Here is an 11,036-nt window from a genome sequence, read left to right as displayed (position 1 = left end):
ATTTCTGGGAGAAATATCAATAACCTCAGATATGCAGGTGACACTACCCTTATGGCAGAAAGCGAAGAGGAACTAAAGAGGCTCTTGATGAAGGTATAAAAGGAGAGTGAAAAAGCTGGCTTAACACTCAACATTCAAAAAAAAAAAAATCATGGCATCGGTCCCATCACTTCATGGCAAATGAATGGGGTAACAGTGGAACAGTGACAGACTTTATTTTTTGGGGCTCCAAAATCACTGCAGATGGTGACTGCAGCCGTGAAATTAAGACACTTGCTCCTTGGAAGGAAAGCTATGACAAACCCTAGCCCCCCTAGACAGTGTATTAAAAAGCAGAGACAAAGACTCTTTAAGTGTCTTAAAAAGCAGAGACTTCGCTGACAAAGGTCTGTATAGTCAAAGCTATGGTTTTTTCCAGTAGTCATGCACAGATGTGACAGTTGGACCATAAAGAAGGGTGAGTGCAAAAGAACTGATGCTTTGGTATGGTGGCCTTGGAGAAGACTCTTGAGAGTCCCTTGGACTGCAAGGAGATCAAACCAGTCAATCCTAAAGGAAATCAACCCTGAATATTCATTGGAAGTTAAATGAATGATGCCATATCTGAAGCTCCAATACTTTGGCTACCTGATGCAAGCATAGAGCTGACTCATTGGAAAAGACCCTGATGCTGGGAAAGACTGAAGGCAGGAACAGGGGAAGACAGAGGAGGAGATGGTTGGATGGCATCACCGACTCGATGGACCTAAGTTTGCGCAAACTTGGGGAGACAGTGAAGGACAGAGAAGCCTGGTGTGCTGCAGTCCATGCGGTCGCAAAGGGCTGAGCGACTCAATGACTGAACAACAAAAAAGCAACAGGAGATGCCCATATATGCCTATACCGTCTGATTCGTTTTATGCGATAAATTTTTTAAAAGCAAACTACATGCGCCTAGAGATAAGACTGGAAGAAAATGTATCCAACCGTGAGCTGTGCATCTTTCCAGGTGTTGGGATGAAAGGTGCTTTTTTAGTTTCCATTATTTTTCAGTTTCCGGGGGGAAAAACAACAACAACAACAAAAAGGCGGGCTATTTCTACCTTAATAAGATAAAAAAGACAAAACACAGTTGTTATTCTTTGTAAGCTGCAAATCTCTGCCCACCCGGCGCAAAGGCCGGGCACACAGCCGCAGCCCTCACCGCAGCCAGTGGGTCACCAGACGCCACAGCGCTGGCCTTTCCGGCAGGCCGAAGCGCCCCCGCGCGGTCTGTCCCGGGCGGCCGGGAGAGGGGTGGGCGCGGAGGGCTGGAGGCGGTGCCCGGCGTCCCCGCGCTTCCCGCGAGATCCCGCTCCGCCCGCTCCGCCCTGCTCGCCGCGCTCCCGGCTCCCCGCTCCCCGCGCCGCGACACTTCCTGTCTTCAGCTCCCGCGCCGCCCGCCCGCGCCCGCGCCCGCGCCTGCCGCCTGCCGCCCACCGCCCGGCGCCGCGCCCGCCGGCGCCCCCGAAGGTGCCCCCGGCCCGGCCGGGTCGCTGCCCCGCCCGCCGCCCCGCGAGCCGCTTTGTCTCGGGCGGGGCGCGCGGGAGAGGCCGCCAGGTGCCCCCCGCCGCGGGCCCGGGCCCCCCGCCCCGGGGTGGCGGCGGTGGCGCCGGGCCCCGGGGCGGGGGGCGCGCCGGGATGGGCCCCAAGCGGCGGCAGCTGACGTTCCGGGAGAAGTCGCGGATCATCCAGGAGGTGGAGGAAAACCCAGACCTGCGCAAGGGCGAGATCGCGCGGCGCTTCAACATCCCACCGTCCACGTTGAGCACCATCCTGAAGAACAAGCGCGCCATCCTGGCGTCGGAGCGCAAGTACGGTGTAGCCTCCACCTGTCGCAAGACCAACAAACTGTCCCCTTACGACAAGCTCGAGGGGCTGCTCATCGCCTGGTTCCAGCAAATCCGCGCCGCTGGCCTGCCGGTCAAGGGCATCATCCTCAAGGAGAAGGCGCTGCGTATAGCCGAGGAGCTGGGCATGGACGATTTCACTGCCTCCAACGGCTGGCTGGACCGCTTCCGCCGGCGCCACGGTGTAGTGTCCTGCAGCGGCGTGGCCCGCGCCAGGTCGCGCAGCGCTGCCCCCCGGCCCCCAGCGGCGCCCGCCAGCCCTCCCGCAGTGCCCTCGGAGGGCAGCGGTGGGGGTACCACGGGCTGGCGCGCTCGGGAGGAGCAGCCACCGTCGGTGGCCGAGGGCTACGCTTCCCAGGACGTGTTCAGCGCCACTGAGACCAGTCTGTGGTACGACTTCCTGCCCGACCAAGCGGCGGGGCTGTGTGGCAGTGATGGTCGGGCACGCAGGGCCACCCAGCGCCTGAGTGTCCTGCTGTGTGCCAACGCCGATGGTAGCGAGAAGCTGCCCCCACTTGTGGCTGGCAAGTCGGCCAAACCCCGTGCAGGCCAAGCTGGCCTGCCCTGTGACTATACTGCCAACTCTAAGGGTGGTGTCACCACCCAGGCTCTGGCCAAGTACCTGAAGGCCCTGGACACCCGCATGGCTGCAGAATCTCGCCGAGTCCTGCTGCTGGCTGGCCGCCTGGCTGCCCAGTCCCTGGATACCTCGGGCCTGCGGCATGTGCAGCTGGCCTTCTTCCCACCAGGCACCGTGCAGCCGCTGGAGCGTGGAGTGGTCCAACAGGTGAAGGGCCACTACCGCCAGGCGATGCTGCTCAAGGCCATGGCAGCGCTAGAGGGCCAGGATCGCTCAGGCCTGCAGCTGGGCCTCATGGAGGCCCTGCACTTCGTTGCTGCGGCTTGGCAGGCTGTGGAACCTTCGGACATAGCTGCCTGCTTTCGTGAGGCTGGCTTTGGGGGTGGCCCTAATGCTACCATCACTACTGCCCTCAAGAGTGAGGGAGAGGAAGAGGAGGAGGAGGAGGAGGAGGAGGAAGAAGAGGAAGAGGAGGGTGAAGGGGAGGAGGAGGAGGAGGAAGATGGTGAGGAGGAGGAGGAGGAGGAAGCAGGGGAAGGAGAGGAGCTCGGGGAGGAAGAGGAGGTAGAAGAGGAGGGTGATGTTGATGACAGTGATGAAGAGGAAGAGGAGGAGGAGGAAGAGAGCTCCTCTGAGGGCTTGGAGGCTGAGGACTGGGCCCAGGGTGTAGTGGAGGCTGGTGGCAGCTTCGGAGGTTATGGTGCCCAGGAGGAGGCCCAGTGCCCTACCCTCCACTTCCTGGAAGGTGAGGAGGACTCTGAGTCAGACAGTGAGGAAGAAGAGGAAGATGATGAGGAGGAGGATGAAGATGACGAAGATGATGAGGAGGATGGTGATGAGGTGCCTGTACCCAGCTTCGGGGAAGCCATGGCTTACTTTGCTATGGTCAAGAGGTACCTCACCTCCTTCCCCATTGATGATCGTGTGCAAAGCCACATCCTCCACTTGGAACATGACCTGGTTCACGTGACCAGAAAGAACCATGCCAGGCAGGCAGGAGTTAGGGGTCTTGGACATCAAAGCTGAGCCACTGAGCTTAGCCATGCCCCCAACCTGGATGTGGCAGCACCAGGGCAGAGGACTCTCTGGGCAGCTGCTGTGGATGGAGCCAGAGTGGGGAACCCCACATCCTTTAGTGATATTCTCCTGGCCCTGTGACAGGCCCAGTCACCTCTGCAGGGCCTGGGGCTGGCATCAGCCTCACTGCCTGCTTTTTGCCTCTTTTTCAGAATCCTCTTTCCCCCCCAGTTGCCCCTGGCACGGGGGACTAGGTGGGAGGATGGGGGCTGTCCGGTGCTACCACACCGTGCCATCAGTGGACTAGGCCACCGTAGCAGCCAGGGGTGGACCCTGGAAGCTCCTGGCCAGAGAGTGCCTCTCCCCTCTGCCATCCACACCAGGTCTCTGGTGGTGGGGGGGACCCCAAAGCCATTCTGGGAAGGGCTCCAGAGAAAAGTCCAGCCTAGGACCCCACAAGGCTGGCAGCCCCACATCCCTGTCCCCAGGCCACCTTGAGAAGCACAGTCTAACCACGGGCTCCTAGGCCTGCCTCAGCCTGCTTCCCCACTTCCCAACCCCTTCCTCTGGCCCAGTCCATGTTACTTTGGCCCTTGATTTTCTTTCAGATTGGAGGTTCTCAAGAGGCCCTCCAGAGGAGTGATAATGGGCACTTCCCTTGTGGGCAGCTGCAGGCCCCATGCCTCTCCTCCCTCTCTGGCAGGGCCCTATCCTGGGCAGGGGGCCTGGGGCTGGGCCCAGAGTCCAGCCATCCAGCTGCTCCTTTCCCAGTCTGAATTCAATAAATCTGTCTGCCCCCCTTTTGTGGGAGTAGACGTTTTAACAGCCAAGGGTGCATCCTTCATGGTCTGGGCTTGCGTCTGTCTTGGGGACACGTCCTTTCCCGGTTCCTTTTGATCCTTGCTCTGGTGGGACAAATGTTGAGAGAGTGGCTATAGCCCAGGCCCTGACCAGGGTGAGGGGCAACATCTGTATTTAAATGTTGCCTAATCTGCCTGCCTCCTTAAGTGTGGGAGACTTAAGAGAGTCGGGTTCGATCCCTAGGTCGAGAAGATCCCCTGGAGGAGGCAATGGCACCCCACTCCAGTATTCTTGCCAGGAGAATCCCATGGACAGAGGAGCCTGTCGTGCTACAGTCCATAGGGTCGAAAAGAGGTGGACATGACTGAGCACAGGCTTGGGGGCAGGAGGCATCTTCAATGCACCAATGCCTGGGGGTGGGTTTGAGGAAGTTGGGCCTTGCAGTGCTTAGTGGTTAGAAGCTTTGGGTCAGTTGGCTAGGATAGGAGGGAGGGAGCCAACAGTCCCTGGAGGGCCAAATTAAGCTAGGTGCCTGGGAACTAGGGTTATCAAGGCCCATTAAAGAAGATCCTTGCAGGAGAGGGGCAGAAAGAAAAGAATGTTGGGGGCAGCTCCTGTGGTCCCGGTTGGAGTTGCAGGGGTATCCCTTGTATGGTGCCTTAAGTGGGGAGTCCTCTACGCCTTTCAGTGTTTGGCATCTCCAGTCCTGGTGGCTATCCTTGGAAACAGTGGCAGGGTAGAGGTGAAGTTGCTGGGGACACTTTGCACCCTGAAGAGGCTGAAGATGTCAACCACTCCCTGTGTGGTACCCTCTAGAGGGCCCCCCTATCCACAGGTGAGACAGCCCGCTCTGCTGATCCTACCTGCCTTTTCTCTTCTCATCCCTCCCAGGCCCTTCCTCACTGAGGCCCTCAGCCCCAGTGGTTCCAGTGAAGGGAGGGCCTGAGCTTGAGCTGGCTGGCAGCTCTGGGCCCCAAACCGGTTTTCCCACCTTGCCTGAGGCTGGCACATCACCCCTCTGTTTCCCTGCCCCCACCTCGTTGCAGTTCCTCCTCTCTCCACCCTGGAATGTGGGGGGGGTGGGGGGGTACTTATCCACATCATCTTTTTAAACAGGAAGGTGGAAGGGCTGTTCCACGCTTCCTCTTCCACACCTCTGGCACTCAGGGATTCCTTCCAGGCCTTGAAGGCTTCAGAACTAAGTGAGAGCAAAAAGCACCTGAGATTCTCAGCCCCACCTTGGCCCACGTCTAGTCCCCATCTGAGCTCTGGAGGATGAGACAAAGAAGCCCAGTCTACCCCCTCACCTGCTCTGGAGTAAATGGGTGGGAGCAGTAGCCTTCTCCCTAGGTGCCACTGGCCAATCCAAGTCCCTCGCCTCAAATACCAACAAGGCAAATGCTTCCATTTGTCTGCTGCCAACAAGAATGCCTCTTGCTGGAACTGAGATCATCTCTTTAGTGATAACACCAGTCTACATGAATAGGGCTCTTGCTGTGTGCTAGGCTCTGTGCTGAACACTTTAGATACTCACAAAGCTCCTGTGAGGGGACCACCAGGACTCACAAAGCCCTGGTGGTCCAGTGGCTAAGACTGTGCTCTCAGTGCAGGGGGCCCTGGATGCGATCCCTGGTCAGGGAACTAGATCCTACAGGCTGCAACTAAGTTTCATGCTGCAACTAAAGATCCTGCTTGCCGCAACGAAGATAGAAGATCCTTCATGCTGCAAATAAGACCCGACGCGTCCAAATAAATAAAATATTCTTTAAAAAAGAAACCTGTATGAGGTAGGTAAAACCATGAGAAAACATGTACAGAAAAGTGCCCAAAGCCAAATCACTAGTCTGTGGCAGAAGCAAGCTCTCTTCCCCAGGCTGATCTAAAAGTGTCCCTTTACTAAGACATTCCTAGCCCAGTTTTCCTAAAGAAACTGGTTACTGACTCAGTTTCTAACCTGTAGAAGAATAGCTCTTGGAGATGAACAATGTAGAAGTGTCTACCGGAGCGGAAGCTCCCGTTCTTATAACTAACTCCTGTTCCACCAGTCCCAAATACAGATCTGTAAATATCCTTCCCATTCTCCCTATTACTCCTTTGGGACAAATAGATGAGAACCATATCCATTTCATGAAGAAAGAAATAGGGTTAAGGACTTAAATGACCTGCCAAGACACTGGTCTTGAGGTCTGGTTCTCTCCCTGGGAATCTAGGTTACATGTTAAATGCCTCACCAGGACACTACTGGGGGTGGGGGTGTAAGGGGCAGTGGTGTGGAGATGGCCCTATGAGCACAGAGCTTTGAGGAGGGACCTGGCAAGGCCTGTCACACAGCATTCCACAGTCCAGATGTGAAGCAGCTGGTGACTAACAATGGACCCCCAGATAAAGCTGACAAAACACTGGGCCGCTGCCTTCACTTGGGACTGATTGCTAAAGGACCCTGAAGGGGATCTTTGTTCTGAAGACACTGATGCAGGAGTTCTGGAGGCCTGGTTGTCTTCGGCAGTTCCCAGAGTGGGCCAGTGTCTGGTCAGCATTTGGCAGAGGTGGTTTTTCTTGGGAGGCGGGGAAGAAAAACCGCCTTTTCAAAGTGAGGCCTGAAAGGAGGTAGCGGGAGGGGAGGAAACTACAACTCCCAGAAGCCCCTGCTCCCCGGCGAGTCAGTTTCGGTTGCCATGGTTTCAGAAAACAATATGGCCGCTCCCAGCTGGGACGCGAGTCTGGGTTAGAGACGCAGCGGCGGATCTGGGTCACAGCAGTGGCGAGAGAAGAGGGTCTTGAGGGCTCGTGAGGTTGGCCCTGGACGCTATACAGCTGGAACGGCTTGACCTTTCCGAGGGCGCCAATGGCGGGCAGCGTGGATGAGGAAGCACTGCACCAACTGTATCTGTGGGTAGACAACATCCCTCTGTCCCGGCCCAAGCGAAATCTGTCCCGGGACTTCAGTGATGGAGGTGTGTGCTCCATCGTGTGTGAGTGTGTCCGCACGCACGCCTGGGTGTCTCCTGTATGTCTTTGTGTGTCAACGCCTTCTGTCCTGTATGTACGTGTGTACAGGGTCTATGTGAATACATGTCTCTTGGTGCTTGTGTGCTTGTGGCAGAGGGGTTAGGTGTGGGTTAGTGAGAGGGGTGTCCAACTATCTCCTAAGATTTCAATTGCAGAAGTGTGCATCTGTGGGAATGTGAACATATGTGTGTCCATATTTATGTATACATATTCTATCCTTTATGTGTGTGGGGTGTATTGTGTCTGTGTATGTCTGTGACTCCTTCCCTGGACTTTAATGACTAAAATGTGTATTTATGCATCTGTGTGTGTGTGTGCATGCTTATTCCTAAATTTTATATATCTTGTGGGAGTCTGAGCATGTGTTTGTTCATATGCAAGTTGATATGTTCTGTCCTATATGTAAGAACGGGGGTGTTGTGTGCATATGTTTCTTTGTGATTGTTTAGGTGTCTGTGTGTTGAAGACCCTCTCCTGGGATTTTAATGACAGAAGTATGCATTTCTCTGTATGTATATTGATGCATATGTGACACTTTGTGTTTCCGTGTATATGTGTGTTGGTAACTGTCTCTTGGGACTCTGGTGATGGCCCTATGTGTCTGTGTGTGTTTCTACATCTCTGTATCATTGTGTGTGTGTGTGTGTGTGTGTGTGTGTGTATTTATGTCAATTCCTAGGATGAGCCCCCAGGCTCCTGAAGGTTTGTCTTGGAGACTCATTCTCTAATAGGGGACTAGAGACCTTAGTTTTCAGATGCCCTGAGTTAATGGCAAAGGGATGAAGCTCCTCTGGAGAATTTGTCTCTGGCTGATCACTGTTCTTGGTCTCTTACCTCCCCTCCATATTATCCTTCCCCTTTCCACATCTCTACCTCTTCTCTTGGCCCCACCACTCTGCCACCCCTGATTCTCCCACCCCACCCATTCCTTCTCCCTCTTCCTTCTTACTTACCCATCTCTACACCTTCCATGTCTGCTCCCACCTCCTCTCCCTCAGTCCTGGTAGCAGAGGTCATCAAGTTTTACTTCCCCAAGATGGTGGAGATGCACAATTATGTCCCTGCCAACTCTCTCCAGCAGAAACTGAGCAACTGGAGTCACCTGAACAGGTAACAGAATACCTGGGCACACTAGTGGGATCTCTAGCCCCTAGCCTGGGATCTAAGGAAGGGTTGCCCAGCCTTTCCATCTCCTATGGTCTCCACAGTCCAGGCTGGTGGCTGGGGTGGGGAGGACAATGCAGACAGAATCTATCTGGTTACAAAATCAAGGGACTCTTCTTTGGGGGAGGTGACAAGGATCCTCGAGACATACATGCTCTGGGCTCAGGTTGGGTGCCCTTCCATTCCCCCAGGGCTGTGCATGGAAGGGCTACCACTGCTGCATCTCCTTCCTTCCCCCTACCCCTCACTTCATCCACCCAGGAATCAGTCCACCATCCCTGTGTCTACCCCCAGGAAAGTGCTGAACAAACTGAACTTCTCTGTACCAGAGGACGTGATGCGCAAGATAGCACAGTGTGCCCCAGGTGTGGTGGAGCTGGTGCTCATTCCACTGAGGCAGCGCCTAGAGGAGCGTCAGAGACGTAGGAAGCAGGGCATCGGCTCCTTACAGGTTCCTCCCTACTCCAGCTTCTTGCACTGTTCTAGGGGAGTTTTCCAGGCAGCAGAAAGCTCTGCCTCAGTGACAAGTGTGGGAGAAGGGTGCCTGTCTAAAGGGAGCCCACAGCGAGAGGGATGTCCTTGGGAGTGGGCAGCCTAAGCTCACTGCAGACTCTGGGCGGTTCTTACAGGAGCTGGCTCCCCAGGATGGCACTGACTACATGGATGTGGGTAAGGTAGCCTTTATTTGCCTTCCCTTCCAGGAAGAGCTTTTCTCCTGTCCATCCTTCCTGTGGGGGAAGGGGTGGGACTATGGGGAGGGGGAAGACAGGAAAATAGGACTCCTTCAGGGTTATTCCTATACTTGCCTTGTCTCAGGTTTGTCCCAGAAGGCCCGAGGGGAAGGTGTCCCAGACCCCCAGGGACGGGGGCAACTCAGGTAAGGAAGCTGGGAGCTCCTGACTTTACCAAGCCTGATATTCTCTACCTGGGAGGTGAGGGTGAGGGTTGCATCTGGAAAGGTAGGGAAGTCAGGGATGGAGGGATTTCAGGGACAGTGGGAGGGAGGGAAGGCTTGGTCGAGGTACACTGAAAGGGTGATGGTGGGGTCTGAGATCCAAGCCTCAGCTAAGCTGCATCTCACCCCAGGGAGGGCCGACTGCCTGTGCCCCGGCCTCCAGGGGACAGCCAGGCATTGCAGAGCGACCCGAGCTTCATCCTCCAGATCGCTGAAAAGGAGCAGGAGCTGTTGGCCTCACAGGAGACCGTGCAGGTGAAGGCGCACTGGGAGGGAGCCCGGGAATTGAGGCCTGGGAAGATGGGCAGGCGGCAGCAGGCCACTGGACTCGACTTCTGTGTGGCTTGGCCTAGGTCCTGCAGATGAAGGTGAGACGCTTGGAGCACTTGCTCCAGCTCAAGAACGTGCGCATAGAAGACCTCTCCCGGAGGCTCCAGCAGGCAGAGCGTAAGCAGCGGTGAGCCTGGGAGACGCCCCCTTATCCGCCAGAGCCCAGAAGTCGCAAGTGACGCACCCACCTCGAAGGGCAGATTAATGGGCGGGCGGAGCCAGCTGCTCCAGTGAGCCTCCTGGGACACAAGCGCCCCCTTGGGGCGTGAGTGAGCAAGGACGGGGGGCAGTGGGACAGGAACCCTCCAAGCGGAGCCCAGGAACTGAGCCACTCCTTCCACTCCATCTGGGTCAGGAGAATGGACCGCTTTCCAGAACCCAGAAGCCACATGCAGAGACCTGGCGTGCATCCCAAATCAGTGCTTGACACCAGGGACTCTGCCTTGGTGCTCCCAGTGCTGGGCCTTAGCGGGTGGTCCCCCAGCCTGGTCCACACTCTTAGAACCGGGTCCCCACCCAGCTCTGGTGACAGCAGTGTCTCCATCCAGGCTAGTTCTCTGTACCATGGGTCAAAGGGGAGGCTGTCCGAGACAGCTGAGGGGCTTCCTTGCCCGTCCTGGGCACTCACCTGGGACCCAGCTGAAGACTGGAGAACACAGCAGCTGAAGAGGAAGGGGTGAGGTGTGAGCTCAGCCATAGACTGTGCCTTCCAGCTGCCCTCCCCTCCCACAGCGTATGTTGAGAATGTTTGGGGGATGTGGAGCTGAGTTGTTCCCATTAAAGTTATGGTATCCTTCCTGTGCCTGCTTTCTCTTCTTTGAGGGAAGTGAGTTCCTGTCCCCCTTGTGTTATCCCTACCCCTTAAGTGAAAGAGCCTTGTGGGCCCAGGCTGGGTCTCAACTCTTGGGGAGCTGGACCCTGCAGTGGCCACTTCTTGGTAGGAGGTTGGTTTTGTACACTAGGACTGCCTGACTTCTAACTCTTAGAAGTCTAACTTTTAACTAAGTCAGGCCTTAGACTGACCCCCAAACTTACTCTGTGTCTTCCAACATTGCCCAAACCCAACCACAAATCCAGGCTTCAGATTCTTCCCAAATGTAGCCTCAGATTCATCCTCAACCTTACTTATGGTCTCACCCCTAAATATGTTTGACTCCCGACCCTGCCCACAGACTGACCCCAAGTTCTGTGGACCAAGACCAACCCTGACCAAGATACCATGGCCTTGGTGTGACCTTAACTTTGATCATTACACTGCCAGTAACATTGAACATTTGAATATCCTGAGACCCCACAATTCTATTACTAGGCA

General features: G+C 55.7%; 2 protein-coding genes across 5 annotated transcripts; both read left to right on the top strand.

Annotated features, from left to right (window-relative positions):
- Window positions 1–1,622: 1,622 nt before the first annotated feature.
- On the top strand, window positions 1,623–4,295 carry CENPB (centromere protein B). Its single transcript, XM_027559366.1, has one exon. It carries the CDS (start codon window positions 1,660–1,662, stop codon window positions 3,472–3,474), a length of 1,815 nt encoding a protein of 604 aa, XP_027415167.1. The 5' UTR covers window positions 1,623–1,659; the 3' UTR covers window positions 3,475–4,295.
- A 1,713-nt stretch (window positions 4,296–6,008) lies between these two features.
- SPEF1 (sperm flagellar 1) lies at window positions 6,009–10,520 on the top strand. Of its 4 annotated transcripts, none has more exons than XM_027559365.1 (8): window positions 6,009–6,053; window positions 8,274–8,385; window positions 8,734–8,890; window positions 9,069–9,108; window positions 9,256–9,316; window positions 9,526–9,649; window positions 9,748–9,851; window positions 10,273–10,520. In XM_027559365.1, exons 2-8 carry the CDS (start codon window positions 8,312–8,314, stop codon window positions 10,388–10,390), a joined length of 678 nt encoding a protein of 225 aa, XP_027415166.1. In that variant the 5' UTR covers window positions 6,009–6,053; window positions 8,274–8,311; the 3' UTR covers window positions 10,391–10,520. The 4 variants fall into 4 exon arrangements, with proteins under 4 accessions (XP_027415166.1, XP_027415163.1, XP_027415162.1 ...); XM_027559362.1 differs by lacking the exon at window positions 6,009–6,053 and adding an exon at window positions 6,061–7,220; XM_027559361.1 differs by lacking the exon at window positions 6,009–6,053 and adding an exon at window positions 6,061–7,220 and having other exon boundaries at window positions 8,701–8,890.
- Window positions 10,521–11,036: the final 516 nt, after the last annotated feature.

Source organism: Bos indicus x Bos taurus, chromosome 13 (genome assembly GCF_003369695.1).
Source record: "Bos indicus x Bos taurus breed Angus x Brahman F1 hybrid chromosome 13, Bos_hybrid_MaternalHap_v2.0, whole genome shotgun sequence".
Lineage (NCBI taxonomy): Eukaryota > Metazoa > Chordata > Mammalia > Artiodactyla > Bovidae > Bos > Bos indicus x Bos taurus.
This window is presented reverse-complemented; position numbering and strand designations above follow the sequence as displayed.

Bases quoted from the DNA above. Each gene is read 5' to 3' on its own strand.
- SPEF1 (XM_027559361.1), top strand. From the start codon at position 7,112: ATGGCGGGCAGCGTGGATGAGGAAGCACTGCACCAACTGTATCTGTGG. The intron at 8,386-8,700 runs GTAACAGAATAC...TCATCCACCCAG, and splicing joins AACTGGAGTCACCTGAACAG to GAATCAGTCCACCATCCCTG. The intron at 9,852-10,272 runs GTGAGCCTGGGA...GTCTCCATCCAG, and splicing joins CAGGCAGAGCGTAAGCAGCG to GCTAGTTCTCTGTACCATGG.
- CENPB (XM_027559366.1), top strand. From the start codon at position 1,660: ATGGGCCCCAAGCGGCGGCAGCTGACGTTCCGGGAGAAGTCGCGGATC.